This window comes from Anser anser (assembly GCF_964211835.1).
Source record: "Anser anser genome assembly, chromosome: 2".
Classification (NCBI taxonomy): Eukaryota; Metazoa; Chordata; class Aves; order Anseriformes; family Anatidae; genus Anser; species Anser anser.
Genome location: NC_139721.1, coordinates 109,019,738 through 109,042,299, shown reverse-complemented (window position 1 = coordinate 109,042,299; position 22,562 = coordinate 109,019,738). Strand labels below are relative to the sequence as shown.

At 44.8% G+C, this 22,562-nt stretch overlaps 1 protein-coding gene across 1 annotated transcript in view; it reads left to right on the top strand.

Annotated features, from left to right (window-relative positions):
• The window catches only part of GMPR (guanosine monophosphate reductase), a 41,126-nt gene that overhangs the window by 12,051 nt on the left and 6,513 nt on the right, over window positions 1–22,562 (top strand). The window contains exons 5-8 of the mRNA XM_083826854.1: window positions 2,331–2,412; window positions 4,787–4,893; window positions 10,465–10,507; window positions 16,729–16,888. Of these exons, the coding sequence (XP_083682980.1) occupies window positions 2,331–2,412; window positions 4,787–4,893; window positions 10,465–10,507; window positions 16,729–16,888 (392 nt within the window). The remainder of the gene's footprint in view (window positions 1–2,330; window positions 2,413–4,786; window positions 4,894–10,464; window positions 10,508–16,728; window positions 16,889–22,562) is intronic.

The window sequence follows — 22,562 nt, the reverse complement described above, 5'->3', positions numbered from 1 at the left end:
ATAATCCTGTTAGGTGAAATCTTGATCCCTTTAAAATCAGTAGTGAAACTCCCTTTGACTTTTCTGAGGCCAGGACTTCCCTTGGGATTGACCCCCAGTTTGGTCATCCTGGGTAGTGCTGGAATGAGCCGGGCTGACGCTCACTGAAACATCACACTGCGGGATGGTACAGCTGAATGTCATCCTGAGTGTGTAAGGCCAGGCCCCCAGCCAGGGTAGTTTGCTCCTAATAACTGACCGCATTGAAAGCATGCTGGTTAACCTGAGCTGCAGGGACTTTTCAGTTGCTACTGATGCTATTATTTTACTGCCAGGAGTGGCAAAGTTAGATTAGCAGTAGGGTAATTACTAGGGTATATCTCTTTCAAGAAAGTCAGTTCTGCAGCAGATGAGTAATGCATTGGTACATTAAGATGAGTGTGGTTTTTGCTAATACAATACATCCACCAATTACTACGTTCTTTGACTGTTTCCCCAAATAGACTACAAAAAACATTGTCCATAGCGACTTCTTTGTACATGTTCCAATTACTTTACTTTTTATTGTTTAATTTTAAGGAGGTTTCATCTCTTTAGTCTCAACCTTTTTATATTCACCTTCTCAGTTTTTTGGTTTTTTTTTTTTTTCATTTTGAGTAGTGTGGCTTTACGTTGCTGGTCAGCCTTTCAAAAGCTGTTTTGCCTCTACTCAGCTGTCATGCTGGCCTCAGTGGTAAAACAACTATTGGTTTCATCGGAAGCAGAGTTCATCTGGATGTGAGAAAACAGCTTTCTCTGCTCTTCAGCTGTGATATTAGGGTCCTTTCACATGCAGATAGCTGTATCTCTCTGGCAGTGTTTTTTGTCCTCTCCGAGGTCTGGAAAAGGTATCTAAGAGCAGGAAGCCTGTCATCAGCAGCTTGAAGCTTGCTATGTAGAGCTCCACATCTTCCCTGAAAGTTTGTTAAGGATCTGCAGATTCAAAAAGACTGAAACCACTGGTGTGTGCATATGCATTCCAGGAAAAAAATGTGTAATGGGGACATAAGTGCTTTTTCCCTGCTAGGATGAGCATTTTGAATCAACATATGCAGTTACAACATTCTCTAGCAGTAACTTAACATTAAACGTCTGGTTAGCATTTCTGAAGAGACAGTTTGACAACCCGCTGTGCTCTGCTAATAAGAAGACACTGCTGTTTAACTTAAATATATATTTGATTCTAAATCTCTTGAAGCCCCTGTTTGCTCGTGCTTATTAATCTGTTGCATGTACTCCAATATTTCACCAAGTCACAGTGTGCTGCATGTTTTACTGCTCAGGTAGTCACCTGCCTTCCCAGTGTAACCTGCCTCTCTAATGTAAGTGGCATGCTCTCTTGTCACCCCACCTTGGCATGTGCAACACTTAGTATAACAAATTGCCACCGAGCAGAAAGGAAGCAGCACTTAGCTGGAAATGCTGTACCTATTACACATTCTTTATTTCCCGACAGCTCTCTTTTATTCTTTCTTTTTTTTTTTTCAAATCAATATCATGCAGTTTGGAGAAAAGTTAAGTGGTCCTGTGTCATACACCACAAATTGCTGCCTAAAAGTACCATTGTTTTTTTAAGTGCCTCAGGTGGTGGATTGCCAGCTGTTTCAGGTTAATGAAAGGGGGGAGTAAAATTCATTAAAAATAAATAAATGGTGAATTAGAAGCCAAAAATCAGTAAGTGGAGCATAGGCATTGACCAACATTCCCTGGGTAGCTCCTGTTGACTTCAGCAGGTGTTTTGTTTCAGTAAAAACTACGCAAATATTAAGTAAGGATTTTAGGATTTGCCTCCTGCTCTGCATATTAGTGCTGTTACAAACACTTGCTAAGTCCTGAAGTATTGTAATATATCTTTTTTATTTTTCTGAAATGTTTTCTGAGCATCTCTAGATCCTAAATTCTGATCTCTACAAATGAATTGCCATCTGAATAGAGGCTTTAAATGGGTGATATGAGCAACTGGACACGTGTTTCATGTAGGTTTATTTTGTACAGTTTTTGCTAGTTAGGAACATGCTGTAGACAGGACAGACAAAGACATGCTACAGAGCTGAAATCCAAAGCAGATGGTTTTCAAACATCCGTTACAATTGAGGCTTACTGGACCAATCATGAAATTAATTTGCCTCCAGAACGTATGATCTGTTTAATGTCAGCAGCATGCACAGTGAACAATATGGTGAACTATATTCTTCCTGGCTATATAGCTCAACTAGTAAAAGATCTGGATAACAGTTTACAGTACCACAATTAGTCTTTACTGCACTAGTCTTAAAATCTCCCATATGTGTGATATTGTTCCTTCTGTCTAGGCAGGCAATGTGGTGACAGGAGAGATGGTAGAAGAACTAATTCTTTCTGGAGCAGATATTATTAAAGTGGGTATTGGACCAGGTAAGTCAAATCCAGTCAAAAAAGGGTGATTTATGGTAACGTTCATGGAGGAATTGCCCAGATGGAACCCGTGTAAAGTGCTGCAGCTGCTTGCTTGTCCATTAGTATTCCTAGACCCCCTCAGGTTAATAAAGTAACAATACCCTTGCCCGTAGTTGATTTAAGAAATGCATGGGCAGGATGATAATGTTATGTACTACAATGTGTTAGATATTACATTTTCTGGAAATTATACCTATTGTTGGAAGCACTGAGTTGCCTAAGGTGCTGACATAATCAGTGGTAATATGTATTGTGTTTAGGAACACTTTTTCCAACCTGTTGAAAAAAGAATGAGTCATCCCAGCTAAAGCTCAAAGGATACTGTGTTCAGAGTTACCCGCTTCTACCAAGGAAAGATAGGTTTCTAAATAGCTTTTTGATTTGTGCTGTAAGCAGAGGTTGCACATATTGTCAATGTCTTCAAGGATGAAAAGGCATTAAGTAAGTGTGAAGTATGGATAACATTGCCTCTACCTGTTAATATTGCCTAGGAGCTGTGATACTCATTAATGATATTCAGTCACTATCTATTAATGTTGTCTATCACTGTAATATTCCTATGGATAAATGAGAGGACCATAAACTTCAGTCTTTTTCCTGCCATCCCTTTGCTAATACCGATCTCTGGTATGTAGTGCTATATTGTCTTTCATTTTCTTCTTTCCTCCCCTTGTGTATTTGTTCATGTGCTCTTTTCTCTTGCCATTTTCTTCATGGGCTGCAGCTGGGGCTAGATTTAAACTGGCTGGCGCGTACCACTGACAGTATAGCTGTGATCAGCCAGTGCAGTGGAGATGAATTGTTTCCTCTACATTGGCAAATGGTTATGGACCATGAATGGATAAATTGAGCACAGCAAATGATGTCATGAAGGTTGCAGTTGCGCCTAGGAAGACAGCAAACAGCAATAACTACTGCAGAATAGCTGAAGAGTAAGCAACAGAGATGTTGTGGTGCAATTGTCACAGGAAAGTTCAGATATAAAAGAAAAAATAGAGTTTATAGCCTTACAGTAGAAACAGGAGTAAATGTTGTGTAGTCCTCCCTGGAGACCTGCCAGAACAGATCTTTACACATTGACCAACCAAAAATACAGGTAGCAGGTGTTCCTCACAGAAGATCAGCTCTTGAGACTCTCTCCCAGATAACAGTCCACCTTTTGGAGTATGGTAATTATTTATTTTAAGGTATTAGGGATATAAGTACATACTTACTCTGTGGAGATTATCTTAAAATTAATTTTCATCCTACTTTGCAGAAATATGTCTGTGTTTACACCTTGCCAGTTCTTTGAAAGATCATTGGAAACTTTTACTTTACTGATTGTTTAAGTGTACCTGGATATCAGTTCGGTGAAGAGATTTCACTGCATTTAGTTTAGAATCTGTTTTCTTGTTATCATGCAGACCTTTATGGCCCATATCCTAAATGATAAGACCTGGGACTGCCAAAAAGTAGTCCTTGTTTTGACTTCTAATTTGACTAGAAAAGTGGAGAAGGAATTCCAAAAGGTCTATAGCCATGTTATCGTGTTAAGCTGTGCTTGAAGTGGGGTTTTTGGAATATATGCCTTTATTTTTTTATATATATACCTTCTTATATATCTATACATGCACCATATATGTATATATAATGTAGTGTAATAATCAAATATAATTAGTGAATTTCCTGTAATGTTACACTATACAGCTTTCTGATTATTATTTATCTTGGTTTTTTAAATGCTGTGTGCTGATTTACTTCTATTCCCACCTACTGTGATCAACCAAATATTTCTGCTTTAAAGGTTAAGCTAAAGGTGGATTTCTCTCGCTTCTGGAAAATCTCCACACACAGAGAGAAGATAAAAGCACAGATTTTGTGTGACAATTATTTTTTAAAACATGTAGAAAAGAGATAAATAGAAATATTTATTGGAAGAAATACTCAGATATTAAAAGCTGCTGCTGAGCCTCACTGAAGCTGAGACTCTGGTCCCTGTGCCCCCCTTCTCTTTAGGCACATCGGTCAGATTTTCTTTCCCATGATGCAGTAATTCCCTCAGCAGGAAACATTATGGATGAGACTTAAACTGGTTATTGGGGCCCTGGAGAAGAAGGGGTAGTGTTAGTCACCTTGATTAGAGATCCCATGAACTGGTGTGCGAGCGTTTCAAAAATGAATTTTCTGTGTTCCTTTTATCCACGAGGAACTAAAATTTGCAATAGAGACTTCATGAAGGGAAAAATAATATAGATAGAACCACATTTTTTTCCACAAGACAAAGAAAACAAGCTGTTTCTTTCCTGTCAGCCTAACCGGCTATGTTTTTTCCTCTTGTTTTCTCGTCTAGGTTCTGTGTGTACCACTCGGATTAAGACGGGGGTGGGCTATCCCCAGCTAAGTGCTGTTATTGAGTGTGCAGACTCAGCACATGGCTTGAAAGGACATATCATCTCTGTAAGTAAATAACGTCTGCTCTCAGATTCCCACTGTGCAAACTGTTGGGGAATAGGAGAATCAAACAGTCCAGTACCCTGCATGTTAAAGGCTATCTTACTCTCCTCTCCCGTTGACCCCTATACTAGCCCCTAGGTAGTCAGTGGAGGTTTAAATGTAAAGGAAACAACTCACTGTAATGTTTACCAAAACTTGGGCACCTCACTCCTGTTTGTGCCTTTGGAAAGTGGCTGCTTACTCCCTGAATGGAATGTGTTGCTACGTGAACAGAATAAGAAGCTTGATAGTGTTCTCATATGGAAGCAAACAGTACTCCTTCCTATGAGAGACTTCTGAAAAATGAGTGAAATGTAAACGTGGCTTTCCCCAGAGAGTGGGACTGAGTGACAGGCAGGCAGTAGAGGGGAGTACAAGATGAAATGATACATGCCCATTTATGCCCTGGTAGCTGGATGGATTCAGATAGCAACTTCACAGAGCTCTTTTTGCAAAAACAGGAGCTTTTCAGAGGTGGGTCTGGGTGAGCACAGCTGGCACATTTGCTACTGATGTTCTCACAAAGCCCTGGGGAAATATTGAACCTGTGGAGAAGAAAGAGGGTACAGGTGCATTGCCTGCTTATGGCAGCTTCCAGCCTACCAGCAAGACCAGACTTGCCTCACATGGAAAAAGTAAATCTGTCAGCATGGTCTCAGACTGACTGCGGCAGCCTACAGCACCCAAAAGTCCTTTGTGCTTTGGCATGCCCAGCCACAGGCATGCCCCTGACTGTGTCAGGCTCAGAGAGTCTCTCTGCAGGCTGTCTGTAAGACAGCTGGTAATGGGGAAGGTGCACGGGCTAGCCAGCGTGCTGTGCTCGCAGGTACCCTTATGGTCAACAGTCTCCCTCTGTGGCCCTAGGAGAGACCACATGGTGAATTTTAGATGTACTGCCAAGTGAAATCACTTGGAAGGCTTGGATTTGTTTGACCAGGTTGTGACTGGTGCCCTTGTGAGGAAGCGTGTGTGTTGTTGAGGAAGGAGGGGAGAGGAGAGAGCAAACTGACTGTGGGTGGGCAAAGGGCCTGACTCTGTTCTTGAAGGTATGGGTATAGTGGAGCAGGAAAACAGGTATGTGGTACAGTCAAATCTCTCTTCTCTTTATTGTTGCTGCATGTACATTCCCCCCTCACCCTGACTCCCCTATATGAGTTTTGCAGAAAAAAAGAAAAGCAGTCTGTGATTTTATGAGTTGGGCAGTATTACAAATGTTTATGCCTGTAGCAGACGGTTGAATATGTGTGCAATAGAGCATGAAAGACTGACTCATTACTATAAAGGCTGGATAACTATATGTGTCGTCCTAGTAGTAGTGCTCAGAAACACATCCTGGTTTTGCAATAATATTCTGCTAGCAGCTCTCAGAAGAATGTTATTATCCCGATTTCCAAGAAGATACGGAGTGTTTATTTATACTGTGTTGAAAAATCGGATGGTTCTGTGTGTTTCCTCCTCTCATTTCTTGCATTGCAGATGGATCAGTTCCTCACCTGCTTGAATTATGTAGGTTTCAGTAAGCCCACACTTAATAACTCCCTAACCATTACACGGGGAATATAGGAGGGCAATTAAATAGCTGTCTGCTACAGTTTCTGGTTCAAGAGAATTACCTTCAGCCATAACTGGAGTCTCTAACACCACTGGAACTCAACTCTTTCACCCAAGCCAGTGAGACTGGAGCAAGGGTTGAGGGTATTATGCCTAAATTATGGAGCGTGCAGATAGACATCAGTGTGCTTATTGGAAAAGAAGGCTGGACTGCACGGTCATTACCACAACTCTGGCGAGGGTTTTACAAAAGAGAGGTTACCCTCTTGAGGGGAGACACCAAATGGGAGCAAATTAAGTATGTAACTGGGGCTAGAGGCAACAAGCGAACATGGCATCCCTCAAAATGTCTTGCTACTGCCATTATGTAGATTCAGGATGGGGCACACCCTGTCTGAGCCAAAGGAGACCTCTACAGGCAGAGTACTACCACAGCCATCTACATCAATTAGGCAGGAGGAAATATGTCCAACTATTCTTGTTGTGTGTTTTTTTTTTATTATTATATTAATATTGAAGTGTCAGGAACAATGTGCAGGGCTCAAAGCCTACCAGCTGTCCCTCATGTGGATTATAGCTGACGGTGTGGTATGTGTTAGTCTCCAAGAGGGCACCCCAAGGGTGCTTTCTTGCATTTCCTTCTGTCATGTCCACTACCTTCATCAAATTGCTCCTCTTTAATGTTAGGTATGAAGGGAAGTCCCGCTCACAAAATGAGACAGCCACAGTGCTGAGCACAGTATGAGCACCGCAAGGAACACAGCGCACTTGAAGCCCATTCTCCATCAGCTCTGCTGGGATGGCAGCACAAACTGGGATTTTAAACATGTTTGTACTACTGAAGTGATCATGTATGCTTTTTGGAGCTGATAGGTTGACAAAGAAGGTGACAATTTTAGGCAAACATGGTAGTCTGAGTGCCTACAGTCACACAGAGAAGGGGGAAGTGAAATCGTACGAGTTACTTTCCTCATGCTAAATTATCTTTAAGACTCAAAGCTCTCCTCAGGAATGAATCTTTCATGGCTCACTGAAAAAGGAGAGGAAACCCTGCCTAAGATACAGGCACTGTTTCTGTCCTGTGCTATTTGTTTGGGAGCCAATAGTCTCATTTTTTGTTCTCACTAATTCATTGGCTTTGAGAAAGTGCAGCAGTGAGTTACAGGCCATTAAACTCCTACAGAAACGCCCTACTTGGGATAAAGTTTCTGTTTCTTGTAGGTCAGAGAACTGTTCTGCTGGACAGAGAGTCTGGACAGTCACGTATTCCAGTAAGCCAGCAATGTGGGGAGTGGAAAGCAGCCTTGCATGTGTTCCCTCTCGTCTGGCCATCGTTTGATAGGGATCCCAATTTCCCCTTCACCCTGCCTGGATGATGGGTCATCAGCAGTAAGGGAAAAGGATGACTAAGGGGTTCTTCACCCAGCTACTGCCATACCATCTCTTCTTCCACGCAGAACATTTTCCATACAGAAATACGCCCAGCAAGTGTAGTTCAGAATAAAGCAGCATATGTATTGTTTCTACTGCTGTATATACCACTTACTTTATATATCATCTGCATAATAAATAGCTGTCTGCTGATTTCTGCAGTAACAGCTAATTATACTGTTTATAATAAAGGTTGCTTCAAACATACATGTCATTTATAAACTTATTATATATAGTTGCATATTATATTCAACCAGTTCATACTTTTTTTTCATCCTCTATTTTTCCTCAGGGTAAATTTTGGTGTTGTAAAATGGTCTGTCTGTTCTGAGAACAAAAGTGAGGAAAACAACATAATTTTAGCCATGTTAAAATAATTCTGTTGACTGAAAAGCTGTTTTCCTCTCTCCTTCAGCTCAGCACCCTGTTGTCTCAGAAGCATGCCCTGTATAGGTCCCATGGAAACCCTTTCCAGTAGGCCCGCTTTAGAGTAATGCCAGTTTTCCTGAATTCACATGGGGATTTGAGGTAGAGGCTGAGCTTGCAACAAGCCCCATGACTGTAGCCCAGCAGTCCTACAGTCATTTTGAGTCCAGACCCAGGCCCCTGCTGGACCTGGCTGAACTGCAAGGGGAACCTTCTCAGATTGAATACAGCGGAAGCATGCTCTTATTTTCTAAAGAGAGCGCTTGATTTTTCACATGTAATCAAGCGTTTTAATGCATATAGCTTTATTACATAGCATCTTCTGGCATAACTGCTTAGTATGTCCCTTTCTTGTTTCTGTTTCTGTGGAACACTGTCATTTAATGTTTTTATGAAGAAAGTGGAGATGTTACAGATGAAGAATCTCATCATTAGTTACTTTTATCTTAAATGGTAACACCTGAGCTTTTGGTAAAGTTTCTTAATCTGCCCAGATTCTGTTATTTAGTGATATTCTAAGTGAGTTTTTGGAAGCCGGTGATTAAGGGTAACACAGCGAGACACCATATCCTCGTGAAAGCATGAAGCCTCCATCACTGCCACTACTGGGTTAATTATAAAAGTCAGACACTGAGCCACCCAACAAGAACAGACAGAAACCCATCTACCAGGGAGCATTTGTAGCCTGCCTGTCTCAGTCAGACAGTAAGAATCAGGCAAATTTCTGACACTGTTCTTTGAAGATTATTAGACCCCTCTTTCTACCTCTGCTGTTCCTCCCCTGACACATGCACACACATGCTCACACCCTCCTCCAGGCTCTGACAGACTTGTCAGAAGGAGGGAATTGCACAAGCAGAGCCCTTAACAGGAGAGAGAGAGATTCAGCTGTCAGCCCAGCACTCATTTCTGGAGCTGACAGCAAGTGTCTAGCTCAACAAAAAGCATAATGTGCTAGAGGTTATCAGCAAATGAAATAAAAGCCTTTAAACCTCTATTAGGCACTGTTTCCAGTGGGATGCCCTTTGAAAAGCCACTCATTTTCAGATCCACCTGCTCAGTTTGTGTCTGAATCCTTTTCTGTGCACAGAGGGGTTCTAACACTCAGTCCCACTGCCAGCTACCCATGAAAGTTGGCTCTAAAATGGCTGATGGTGGGGGGTGCTGGCTGTGCACAGCCACAGGTCATACACAGGCATGTATTTCTGCCAACAGGGAGGTGAAACAATGTGAGGCAACCATACAGTCTGGGGAGCAGATTCAAAAGCAGGAAGCCTGTCAGCAGTCTGCAAAGGACCCTGATCTTCAAAGAAATGAGGAGCTCTCTTGTTCCAGTGACTGTGTAGGGCAGAAGGATCTTTCATCTGATCCTCAGACCTTTACAAAAACCTAAAGAGCCATAGCACATGAGCTCTTCTGTGTGCCTTCCTTTTTTTACAGCCCTATCACACATACCTAACTTCCCTCCCCTCAACCAGAACACCCTCATCAGCCACATTGCTCTGCACTGAAACTGAAACACGTAGCTATAAAATACTAAAGATCTCCAAGTGCTGTGCTGTTGTTTCTTTACCAAACCCGTACCAAACAGTGAGAAGTATGATGAGAGATTAATTTTCACTTACCAAAGATTAGATTACCCAATTTGCTTAAAGATTATCAGATCAAAATCCAACATATCTGATGGTATATTTCCTCACTCCTCCTACTGTGACCTTTTAATGTATTGTAAACTGCTGAGAAAGTTATTTTAAATGTCTGGTGGTTTATGGTAGGGGTTTGTGGTACCTCTGCATCACACATCCTTTCGTTAAAATGGCAGGGAATGATTCAGATCATAACAGAGGGTTTTTTTGTTTTCCAGTTTCTGGGATTTAGGAAATGTTTATCAGGAATTTGCATTGCTGCTGTTCCAGTGGTATTATCAGTACACTACACAAGTAGAGTAAATGAGCTTAAAGGAGGAAAGCGGTAGAAAGGGTAATATGAATTCCCTAAAAACTCAGCTAAAATGATGTGTACCGATGATGCAGTCAGCTCGACATGGTGTTCCTGAGGAGGGGCCATTCTGCTGGAGGTCACAGAGTGCCAATGCTCACTGGGTCCTTTCTTCTTTTCTTTTTGCAGGATGGAGGATGCAGCTGCCCAGGAGATGTCGCCAAAGCGTTTGGTAAGGACAATGTTTAGGGCCACCAGCTATACCCTGCGTGACTCCAGCACAGTCAGCAGCGATGCAGGAGTCAGTTTGACCCTGAATGTGTGTGTAATCAGCAATAGGTTAAATTTGTCCCTGTGGGTGACTGCAGTGAAATTAATACACCAGACATGAATTTGCTCTTTGGACTAGACAGTCCAAATTCTGCAGAGCAAAAGCATACAGTGGTCGAAGTCCTATTTAGAAACTATCTGCCAGGTGTGCATAAGATACAGCCACTGGGACAGGAATACAAAGAAAACTGATAAGGATTTCTTCTGAGTAGGGTTCAAAGCAGATTGTAACACTGCCAAATCTGCCTGACCTGAGCCTGGATGAATGAAGAGATGGTGGAATGTGTGTTGGACAGAAGAACAAAAGAAAAAGGCAGGCCAGATTCCCAGAGATGTTCTTGGGATCAGCTATCCACTTGAAGAGATGAGATTTTATTTATACTGTATCTCTTAGAGCCGAGCAGATGTCTAAAACATCCAAGTTAATAATTAACAGTCTTTGCTCTCATGCCAGTAGCTTCAGTAAATTGCACCAGCTTTTGCTGATAGAACAGAGAATTTAATCTGTATTTTCTGTTGGGTATGAAAGTTACATCAGTGTGGGGGTCAATGTCACGATTGTCACTTAGCCATAACATTGTTTCTGCTCTTCATGTGAACAAGGGAATAAATGCATCCTGGGCTGACAGGACACTTAAAGATACTCTGCCAAAAAATCAGACCCTCTGGAGATGTCATAGCAGGGTAGTGCCCGGAATACAGTAGGACAGCACAGTCTTTCATTGAGATTTCAGGGCGGTACGATACAAGGCAGAGCACATTACGATACAGAATTCTGCTCAGCAAGAAGCTTTGCAAGCATGGGAAGGAGGGTCAGGCCTAAACTGAAATTACAAACCTGCCAAGAAAAAAAAATCGAGCCTCCTGGAAGTCTTGAAGCTGAAATCTGTCACAAAGTTTGCTGACAGCTCCTGGTTTTAGACAGGTCAGATGACAAGGAAGATGTAACTAGGGGATTTTAAGTACTACCCACGAGTGGATGCTACCAACAAGGAATTGGCTCTGCCACAGGATTTCACAGGACCCTTGTGTTACCCAGTGGGTGATGTGACATAGGGATCGATACTTTCAGCTGGGCGATTCTGACATAACTGAACAGCAGCATCCACCCTCTGACAAGACTGTGTGAAAAAAACACTCAGCCTCTCTTCAGCTCAGGCCAGCCCACTCTGACATCCTGCTGCCTGCAGCGAGGGCTGTGTTCGGTCTGGCTTCCTCTGGCTCCTCAGCTCGTCGTGGTTCGTGCTGGTGTCGCCAGGACGTCGTGAACCAGCACTGCATTCTCACTGCATTCCGAGCTGCCTGCACAGAAACCTGGCCTTGGAAAAGGTCTGTCTTCAACAAGAGCATTCCCAGGAGTCAGAACAACAGGAAGCAACTTCAAAGTCTTTTAGATGTTTTCCTTTGTAATGTTTATAGCAAGTCTGAAGGGTCCCTTTTATCTCTTTGGGCTATACTGAACAGAGGCTTGCCTGAAACCCGTTTAAGGATAGATTCTGGCCTTGCTGTGTGCCAGGTGGTGCTGGGATTCACAGCGGTATGTTTGAATGATACCACAGATTTTCCCTGGCAGAGGAAGAGCATTAGAAACTTAAGATTGTACAGGCAGTAGTTGTACTCTCACAGTAGGCCAGACAAATCAGTCTGACCTGTGTGCCACAGGTACAGGGTTGGAACTGGTGGAGATAACCCCGAGGCTTACCATAGCTGGTTATGTGTAACTGAGGCAGCCACCCTATGGATATCCAACTAGCTGGAGCCAGGTGGGCTTTTATTAAAGGTGGATGGCAAAATAAGCATCTGGGGATGGAGGCCTGGGTAAAGGATGGACAAGAGACCCAAAGAGGGCTTTTGGTTAACCATCTTACGGATTATGCCATCTCTTCTTGGTGGATCATTGTAAAGTCCATGGAAGGGCCGTTGAGGTGCTCATTATAAAGCAGTGGCAAGGCAGCCATTTGGACGTCGAAAAGTGTGAGAAAGTCCTAGATGTGAAGAGTAGCATTGAACAATGGCTTAAGGTGTGACTGAGGGAGGCAAGACCATGAGAAAAGGGGACGGGTGGAGGGGACTGAGTGCAACCAAAGAGTTGTGAAAATACATGAAGATGCTGAGAAGCTCTACAATCTACTGGTGACAGGAATCAAAGGTAGATTGGGCATTTTGACAGGGGAAACAAGGTAGAAGCCAAAAAGGCAAGGAGCAGAGAAACTGAAGTTAGGGGACAAAAATGCATGGAGTTACAGATGCTTCAGGAAAGACTGCTGGAATTCCAGAATTTCTGCATAGAAACCACTTGTGGATTTGGGAAACTGAAGATGACACTGATCTGGGTATTGGAGATGGTAATGGAAAAGATGTAGGTTGGTCAGGGAAAAAAGAGGTGTTCTGAAAGCTTGAAAGAACCTTGTGTTGACCTCTAGGATGGCTCGCATAGCTGTATCCTTGGAAAGGCTGATAACGTGAATGCATTTCTCAGAATGCCCCAGGGAGGCACTACTGTCTCCATTTTTAAAGGCGGGAAGTCAAAGCACAGAAATGCTAAATTCAGTCGCCTGAGGTCACATATCTTTTTGTGACACAGCCAGGAACAGAATGTGCTTTTTGAATCCTGCGCCAGCATCTTAAACATACTATAGCTGTTCCTTTCAGCAGTGGTGAGAAGGGATATAGCAGCAGAGAATGAAAAGGGAGGAAAAATCAGATGGCAAAGTCAGCTGGGAAGAAACTGGTTCCAAAATATACCTGACAGATCATGCTGGCTTTTTTCCCTGATTTTGAAAGCTGTGTCTGTACACCTGCTGTTGCAAAGGCTCAGTGCCTCAGCTGGAGCACAGGTGAATGTTTTTTCCGGGGCCAGCTGTAGTCCAGGCACTGTTATACTGTATCTGCCTGAGGGCTGGCCAAGCTACAGATCTAGGCTGATTCCACGTGAATTTGTGCAGAGCTAATCTGGTTATCAGTAACTTGTATTATCAGGCATGCAGAAGACACCTGATGGACTCCATCAAGTTCCAGCAGGATTGTGTGAGTGATGCAAGACTGGGCTGGCTTCAGCACACCTCTTCTCTGATGGCATGAAAGAGAAGGCTCTGTGAGATGTGAATGAGCAAAATCACCCCAGGTACAGCATAGGGCTCAATGGGGGTGTCCTCCCCAGGCAGAGCTCTGGCCTGCATTTGTAGTAATGTGTCTTTTCTTGGAAGGACTTGCTGAATTATATTACAGTTTGAAAGAGTTACTTAAGTTGGGAGAGTTTCAGTCCTGTAATTCAAACATGTTTGCTTTCCTCCCAAAATACACAGTCAAAAGAAGAACAATAGGTGATACTTAGGTGGGCAAGAAGCAGAATTCTGTGATCCTGAAGTGTAGATTTCATTTGTCTTTTTGGCACTAATAATGTAGAGGCTGTGAGACCCACAATCAGAGATAGAAATAGAAATTATTAATTTGCTAAGCTACTAACCATTATATTTGAGACGTTGTGGCAGTCCAGTGAAGTTTACAGTGACTGGAAAAGGGGAAATACAACCTCTGTTTTTAAAAAAAAGACCTGGGAAACTACAGGCCAGTCAGTCTCACCTCTGTGCTTGGCAAGGTCATGGAGCAGATCCTCCTGGAAACTATGCAAAGGCAGAGGGAGAACAGAGGGGTGACTGGTGACAGCCAACAGGGTGTCACTAAGGGCAAGTTGCGCCTGACAAATTTGGCAGCCTTTTATGATGGGGTTGCAGCATTGGTGGATAAGGGAAGAGCAACTGACATCATCTGCCTGGATTTGTGCAAAGCATTTGGCACTGTCCCCCATGTTATCCTTGTCTCTAAATTAGAGAGACATGGATTTGATGGATGGACCACTTGGTGGGTAAGGAATTGGCTGGATGGTTGCAGTCAAAGAGTTGCAGTCAGTGGCTTGAAGTCCAAGTGGAAACTGGTGACATGTGGTGTTCCTCAGGGGTGTGTACTGGGACCAGTATTATTTAACATCTTTGTTGGCAATGTGGACAGTGAGATTGAGTGCATCCTCAGCAAATTTGCAAACAACACCAAGCTGCATGGTGTGATTGACATGCTGGAGGGAAGGGCTGCCATCCAGAGGGACCGGGACAGGCTTGAGGCAGTTGGGGTTGATCAGCCTGGAGAAGAGAAGGCCCTGGGGAGACCTTCTAGCAGCAACAAGGTCAAGTGCAAGGTCCTGCACCTGGGTCAGGGCAATCCCAACTAGAAATATAGGCTGATGAGCCTATAACACCATTGTTTGATGAGAAGCTCAACATGAGCCAGCAAGGTGCACTTGTAGCCCAGAAAGCCAGCCATATCCTGGGCTGCATCAAAAGAAGTGTGGCCAGCAGGGCGAGGAAGGTGCAAGGTGTTCATTGTGCACTCATGAGACCCTACCTGGAGTCCTGTGTTCAGCTCTGGGCCCCCAGCACAAGAAGGACATGGACCTGTTAGAATGAGTCCAGAGGAGGGCCATGAAGACAGGCTGAGGGAGTTGGGGTTGTTCAGCCTGGAGAAGAGAAGACTCCAGGGAGACCTTATAACAATCTTCCAGTAGCTAAAGGGGGCCTACAGGAAAGCTGGGGAGGGACTCTTTGTCAGGGAGGGTAGTGATAGGACAAGGGGTAATGGCTTTGAACTAAAAGAGGTTAGGTTTAGATTAGATATTAGGAGGAAATTCTGTACTCAGAGGGTGGTGAGGCACTGGCACAGGCTGCCCAGAGCAGCTGTGGATGCCCCATCCCTGGAGGTGTTCAAGGCCAGGCTGGATGGGGCCTTGGGCAACCTGGTCTGGTGGGAGGTGTCCCTGCCCATGGCAGGGGGGATGGAACTGGGTGGTCTTTGAGGCCTCTTCCAACCCAAACCATTCTGTGGTTCTATGAAATGGGGATCAGGGGATGGTATTGGCAAGGTAGAGTCTGGTGTCCTTTGGCAGGCCTTTGACTTGTTTAAAAGCCCTCTTTGAAACCTTGATCCCAAGTCTATCCCTTCTTCATCACGTTGTTTTCCTCCATCCTTCAAGGAGACACCAACCTGATTTACCAGAGTACTTATTTTTTTTTGAATGTGGAGCAAGAGTGTGCCAGGTAACAACAGGAGCTGCCCACCAATAACTTGAGAATGTCTTAAAGGGTGGGCATTCCCTTTGGTTTTGGCAAGTTAATAGTACTATCAGGCAGGAACAAAACCGAGGCTTTAAAGTAGCCGTCTACAACAAGAGAACTCAGGCAGGACACCTGAATGGATGCCTGCCTATAAATACTGCTTGTGATGTGCTCAGCACTTTTGCATAAGCCTCATTTTGAATATCCCTTTACAATCCCTTTACCGTTCCTTTCTAACAACAACGAGGCAAAGGGAGGTGAGGTCAGTGGAGCAGCTGGGTGCCCTGCTCCCAGGCAGTGCTGCTAGGTCTGCTTTTTGGAGAAGGGGAGGAGGGAGGGAACTGGCTTTATAAATCAAAGCACGCTCCACAGCTGTTGTGTGTTCTAAGACCAAAATAGTCCCAAATTCAGGTTTGTGTACAGAGCTTTTGAACGGATGGCAGAGGCTGTGTAGATTTGATAGTGATCTCACTTTCCAGATCTCAAGGTCCGGTGATACTGTTTGAGTAGTGGCAGAGATCAGACCAAATCCTAAATGCCAGACTTGCCAAGCCTGGGATCTCCCCAGAGTTTGGACGTGTTCGTAACGGGGTGGGGTTAGTTCAGGCTCATCTGCTTTCTATGAAGGGAGGTTTATATCCATGTTCTTTTACCAGTTCTGGGAAGAAGCTGAGCAGAGGGGAGGCCTGTTCTGACACATGAAAGAAGCAGAGGGTCTGGGCAGGAAAATACTTTGTTTCATGGATGGGTCACCTCACGCTCCTAAGAGTAAAAGCCAGTTTTCCAAGCAAGACTAGATATGCCAAAATGTCACAGGAGGTGCTGCTTCTTTCCATTTAAAGTGTCAGAGAAGTAGAATTTGCTGTGTTTCAATTCTTCAGTTTGCTGCGTGCGATACAGGAGGGGACTGTCTGTACCAAAGTGCTCAGGGCTGGCTATTGTTTTTGGAGGCCACTGTGTTCTTGCTTTGTCTTTCACCCTCTTTCCATTCCCTTACATGTCACTCTGCTGATCACAGGAGCCGGTGCTGATTTTGTCATGCTTGGAGGAATGTTTGCAGGCCACGACCAGTGTGCTGGAGAGATTATGGAAAAGAATGGTAAGAAGGTGAAACTCTTCTACGGGATGAGCTCTGATACAGCCATGAAGAAGCATGCAGGAGGGGTTGCCGAATACAGGTAGGAGTTCCTGTAGCAATTGCAATCATGTAGATTCTGGAGGTGAATTCTGCCACAGACATCAGTTAGAAACAGGCCCGTGCCTCTCTTCTTGTTTAGGAAGAAGCCATTAGTAACGCTTACGGCAGCAAACTAGGGTAGGGATGACATCAAGGGGGAGACAGGGAGGAGGGGCTGGGGTGGCTAGCCGAGAGCAACCACGTTCACTCAGTTGCAGCCAGTGCAGTGTGCTCTGACGCTGGGAAGCCATTAGTCACTATTCTTACCTTTGGGCCTCTAAACGTGTCTGAATTACACATGGGAACATGGCACGCCAAGCTGTGGTTTGTGGCCCTCTGCTTATCCAGATTGTGTGTCCTGTTGGTGTGTAGGTTCCCAGCTGGCCCACATGCTCCCTTCTGTTTGCAAAAAGTGGGATCCTGGTGAATTGATGAAGCTGAGCTGGGGTTTGTCCTACACAGTATGGAATGGAGCAACAGCTGTAACACTAACAAGGGGCCAGGACCATCAAAGCACTCTCAGTCACAGGCAGCAGGCTCAGGACTAACACCTGGGTTTGTTGGGCAGTCTTCTTAGGCAGCAGAATCCAGCTGTACACATTTCTCACCCCTTTGGGGGTAACAGAGCACCAGAGTAGCCCATTACCCACCTCCCAGAAGCACACACCATGTGGGAGCTTGGATTGTGAGAGAAGATCCACAGAGAGAATGCTTGGGGAATGCAAGGAAGACAGGCTTTGCAAAGGAATCCTGTCTGTTGCTACTTTGCTCCTGAAATTGGTGAGAATTTTGACTTTCTGAAAAAGCAGTTGACTCGGAAGAACCTCCGATGTCTTTTCTCTTACCAGTGGCAGGTAAGGACACTGCCCTTAGACAACATTGTTCTTGCATACTTTGAGAGTGTTTGCTGTCTTACGTGATATGCTGATTGAAGGGATCTCTTTTAAATCTTCTTCTTCGCTGGAGTAGATTTAGGCTCTGGTCCCACCTGATAAAGTGCTGTTTGTAAGGGTCTCGGAGCCAGTGACTTTTCCTACTGTTCCAGACTTTGAAGATTGATGGCTTTTATTGGCCTTGTCTGCTACAAGTGCTCTGTCAGGTGTTTTGCTCCAATTTGTCCAGCTGCTACCAGGGGCAGGAGTGAAATACAAAGTACTTTAATTTGAGGAGAACATCTATATCCTGGCAGATTCTCAAGCCAAGGTTTTTCTGCATCTGACAGGACAAGAAGGGGATAGGGACACCTTTACCGTCTGCCTGAGGAGGACCTATGTGTCCTTCTTGAGCGAAGTGTGTACCCTTTCTAAATTATCTCATAATTTAAAAGTGGCAGCTGCCAGCTACACAGAGGTGCTGGTAACCTTTTATCTGGGTTATGATAACTCACTGTCCTTGGCTCCTCTGTGCTTGCATCAGCTGGAGTGGGAAAGTCCTGATGCTGTTCAGGCATGTGGCTAATGGCAGCTGCCTGAGAGAGCAGGAAGAAGCCGAAACGTGCTGCATGGATCTCAGTGCAGCATAGGCACGTAGTGCCTGGCTACCACAGAGCTGCTGGAAGTCGTAGGAAGAGTTTGGGAAATCTTGCTGACAAAAGACTAGGGCAGCTATTAAATTCTGCTCTACCTAGTTACACATGCACGTAATCTGGAAAGAGGTATCCCCAGCAGGAGAGTTAGCTGACACTGGTCCCCCTTAGAAATGAGAAAAAGTGCAAGTATTATGTCTTGTAAGATTAAAGGATGTACAGAAGAAGTCTATATTTGGCTTAGACTAGGTACTTTCAGATCCTTACGGGCAGTACTACACACGTTCTGCTTGATCCATAGCTGTATTTTGTTTTGCATTCTGGTATTACACAGTCTCCTGGGGATCAAGTTCTGAAACCTCAGCAACAAGGGACCAGAAGTACAGTCTGAAATTTTCAGTCCCTTTTGAGATGCTGCTTTTTTGTGCCACCACTAGGTAACACAGCAGAAATTCCCCAGTCTGCTCCTGGCTACAGGAGCTCCAAGCATCGAGTCTGTCAGCTTTGGCTGTTAACTGTGAAGGAGCTGATCCTCACCTTGTTCCAGCTGCAGCCACAACTCAGAGCTGGCTGTCCTCACCAGCCTTGGTCTCGGTCTTGCTCAGCCTGCCCCAGCACGATGAATGTCACTGTAGTTTAAAAATAGTATCTGTTGGTTAACAAGCACTGTATATGCACCAGGCATTGAGGGAATGATCAGGAAGAGGGCAAGGCTTCTCTTTCAATTACGCTTGCAGGAAAAACTTAGAGAAAGTGAAATCACTTGCTAGTTTAGCTCACGGCAAACTTGAACCAAAGGGTTCTAACTCAGCATTTTAAATGCTGGATACCTCAAACCTGTCCAATCAGTAGGGCTTCTTTATGCGCGTTTAAAAAGCCCAGCTGAGGCGAGATCAATGTGCTTGGCCCCCTGCAGAATGGCACTGCTTGTCACTGAACTTCGTCTTCGCAGAATTGCGCATTTTTGCTGGAGAACCTGAACCTCCAGCAAACAGTGAAATTAAAATTGACAGGTAAAGTGAGAGAGCTGCAGCAGGAAATAAAGTCACAAGAGTAATTTTTGTTGTAATGAATATGTCAAATTGAGCCCATTTAATTTCGTATGAAATATGTGGATCCTGTTTCATTACTTATATGCCGTTTATATATTGGTTTATTTTTACATTTTTACCTCCTTCCATGAGGAACATGGATCAGAGCTGGGAATTTCTGAAAGGCAATTATTAAGATTCTTTTTTGGAAGAAAAAAAAACTAAGGCAGGCAGGGACAGAGACTGCAGTATTGTTCAGTTAGAGCCAATTTGCTTTTGTTAACCCTTCTGAGATTTCACAGGTTTTGTGTGAATGCTGCAGCCCTACTGTGGTCACTCAGCAATTCACAGCTGCTTCTGAGCTGGTTTTGGCACTTTACACTAACTGCGAGTGGAATTTGGGCCACAGAGACAGAATAGCATCAGCATGTGGCTGCTACTTGCTGTCTTTTTCTGTATCCCAAATGATAGCCTGAAAAAGCTGCCCCCGATTCCTGCCATTTCTTAAATGCGCCGCTCATAAGGTTGCCTCATGCCAGGGCAGGCTGACCCCTTTACCCCGACCCACATTTTGCCAGGCTGACAGAGCACCATCATATGCACTTCACCCCATGCGCCCCGCAAGGATTCCCACCCACATTGCTCATCCCTCCATGCCAGTAGCATGGGAGTTATGGAATACATCATGGATTAAATCCATTCAAAACGTTTAAAGAAAATCCCTTTCCCTTTCTGTTCACCCTGTTCAGTGGCTAGCAAAGTGCACAGAGTCTCTGCTGAGAGCATCTGAGCACACAGTTCCCAGTTGTTGGGAGTCCCACTTGCTCCTCCTTCGCCTTTCTTTTCTGAGAAAGGGTTAGTTTCAGGTCATAACTCAGGGACAGATGTCAGAGCTGCAAATCCCTCAGCATTTCCTGCTGACTTGCCTACACAGCTCTCTGCCAAGTGTGCCAGCATCCGTGACACCCCTTCTAATCCTTGTGCAGTCTGCCTGCAGACGTTCGGTGCTGGCAAAACAGTCTCGGCTTGGGGAGCTTTTACTTAGTTTAACTTAGTGCCAACTAACACAAACGTCTAAACCAACACCGACTGACTGGAGTTCAGGCACGGGAAGGAGTTGGCTCACACTGTTTTCGGAGCCAGGGGGAACCATCCGTGATCATGGCCTTCTCCCACACAGGTCCCCCTGGCAGCCCCTCTTACCCAAACTACCATTTACGCCCAGTGCGTCACCCGTGTGTGTAACAGTTGGATGCTCATGTGTAAATTAACTGGCTGCTCATGCATATACTAATCAGGTGCTTGGGCCTAAAGTATTTGGGCATGCATGCATGAACTAGTTGCGTGTTTATGCAAAAATTAATTGTCCTTTCATGCATAAATTAATTGGGTGCTCATGCATGAATTTATTCAGTGCTCACGTACAACCTAACTTGGTGCTTATGTGAGGCTGCAGTAAGCCCTGCAATTTATGGCCAATCAATTGCACCCCTCACCTCTGCAAAGCACATCGTGAAGAATGCTATGAATGTGAAACCATTATGAACTCTTTCAGCCTCATCATGATCTTAATATACATCAGTTGTAAACTTCCTCTGTGTGCACCAGACAGCAGGGATTAGTACTGTAACAGTACTCTTACTAAAATGTCACCCTGTCCTGGAGTCATGTTGCAGGGGCTAGCGTCACGGTTTGGGCACGTACCCGTCACAGACCCCACCCCTGACCAGGCTACGGAGCTGAATATTGCGACAAGGGGTGCGTGCACTTACTCAGATTCCACCTGCTGCCCTGCAGGGCCAGGGACCAGGACTCCTCTGCACTGTTACCTTTACAAACTCCACCCCCTGCCCCTGCAGGCTGGAGTATTAGGGTTAACATGAACACAGCCTGAATATACACTCATCCCAAACTTCACTCTTCATCCCTGTGGACAAGATTAGAGGTTAATATTATACCAATCTGAGTGCATACTTACTACAGATTTCACACTTTGTTCTTGCAAAACACATAACCAAGAAAGAAACAACAGTTTGAATATATCTCCTTTCACAAAACCTATGGACTAGGTTACCTGGCTTAACATCGTAATGATCTGAATGCTTGCTATGAATTTTACACCTTGCTCTTTCAAAATGAATAACCAGGAATGTAACAGCAATTCAGGTTACCCACTATGCTTGAGCACAAATGCAAATGATTATGATCACACAAGCAAAGACTGACACCAGTATTGAAGACACCAACAGGGTCTTGAGTCCAATAGCTGCAGGGCTTCATCTGGCTCCACAGCGGGAGCGCTCAGCGCTCACATGCTGCAGCGTGGGCATTTCCCCATTTGGGGAGTAAGATGACACGCCAGTCAGCTTGGGTCTCTCGGGGCTTGCTCCGCAGACAGAACATTAACCGAGCTCTGACCTTTTGGCTGCACTTGCAGTTGCCTAACTCACAGGACCCACTCCCATCCCATACTCCTTTCCCCTCAGGAGCATCGGTAAGTCCCAGCACACAGAGTGGGAGCATGGAGAATTTTCAGCCCTTCTTGACGCTTTTTTTTTCCCAAGGCTGAACATAAAACTGGAATGTCAGTATTCTCCTCGGAGCTATCTGACACCTGTCTTCCAGCGTGCTTTCCCCAGTACAGTGCTTACAGCTCGCTTCTTGACGCCCCTGCAGTTTATCAGCTGATACCAGAGGGGCCTGGTAACCGTGCCTAGCTATCGGAGCTCCTGGGCTGTGCCGTTAGTGGTCACCGCTGTTGCAGGGTTTGGTCTCCAGAGCCACGAGGAGCATCTCCCAAGGGCAGCGGCTGTAACTGTCCCGTGTTTCTGTAATTTTGCTCTGAAAAAAGGACGACCGAGTGCACACAGTCTTGGGAACAAAGCCGAGGTCTTTCAGATGGCAGGACCTAGTAAATAAAATGCTCAGCGGTTTCCCCAAACCCCAGACGTGCAGCGTGGCTCCCGGTCCTACGGACAGCCCCCAGGAGGCTGAGCCGAACCTCTCAACTTCGACTGGAGGAGGTGGGCACGGCTGGAAAACGAGTTGCAAAATTGTGGCGCGGCCACTTTGGTGTCCTTTTGTGGTCCAGGCCTTCTCTTGCTGCTGGCACTAGAGCT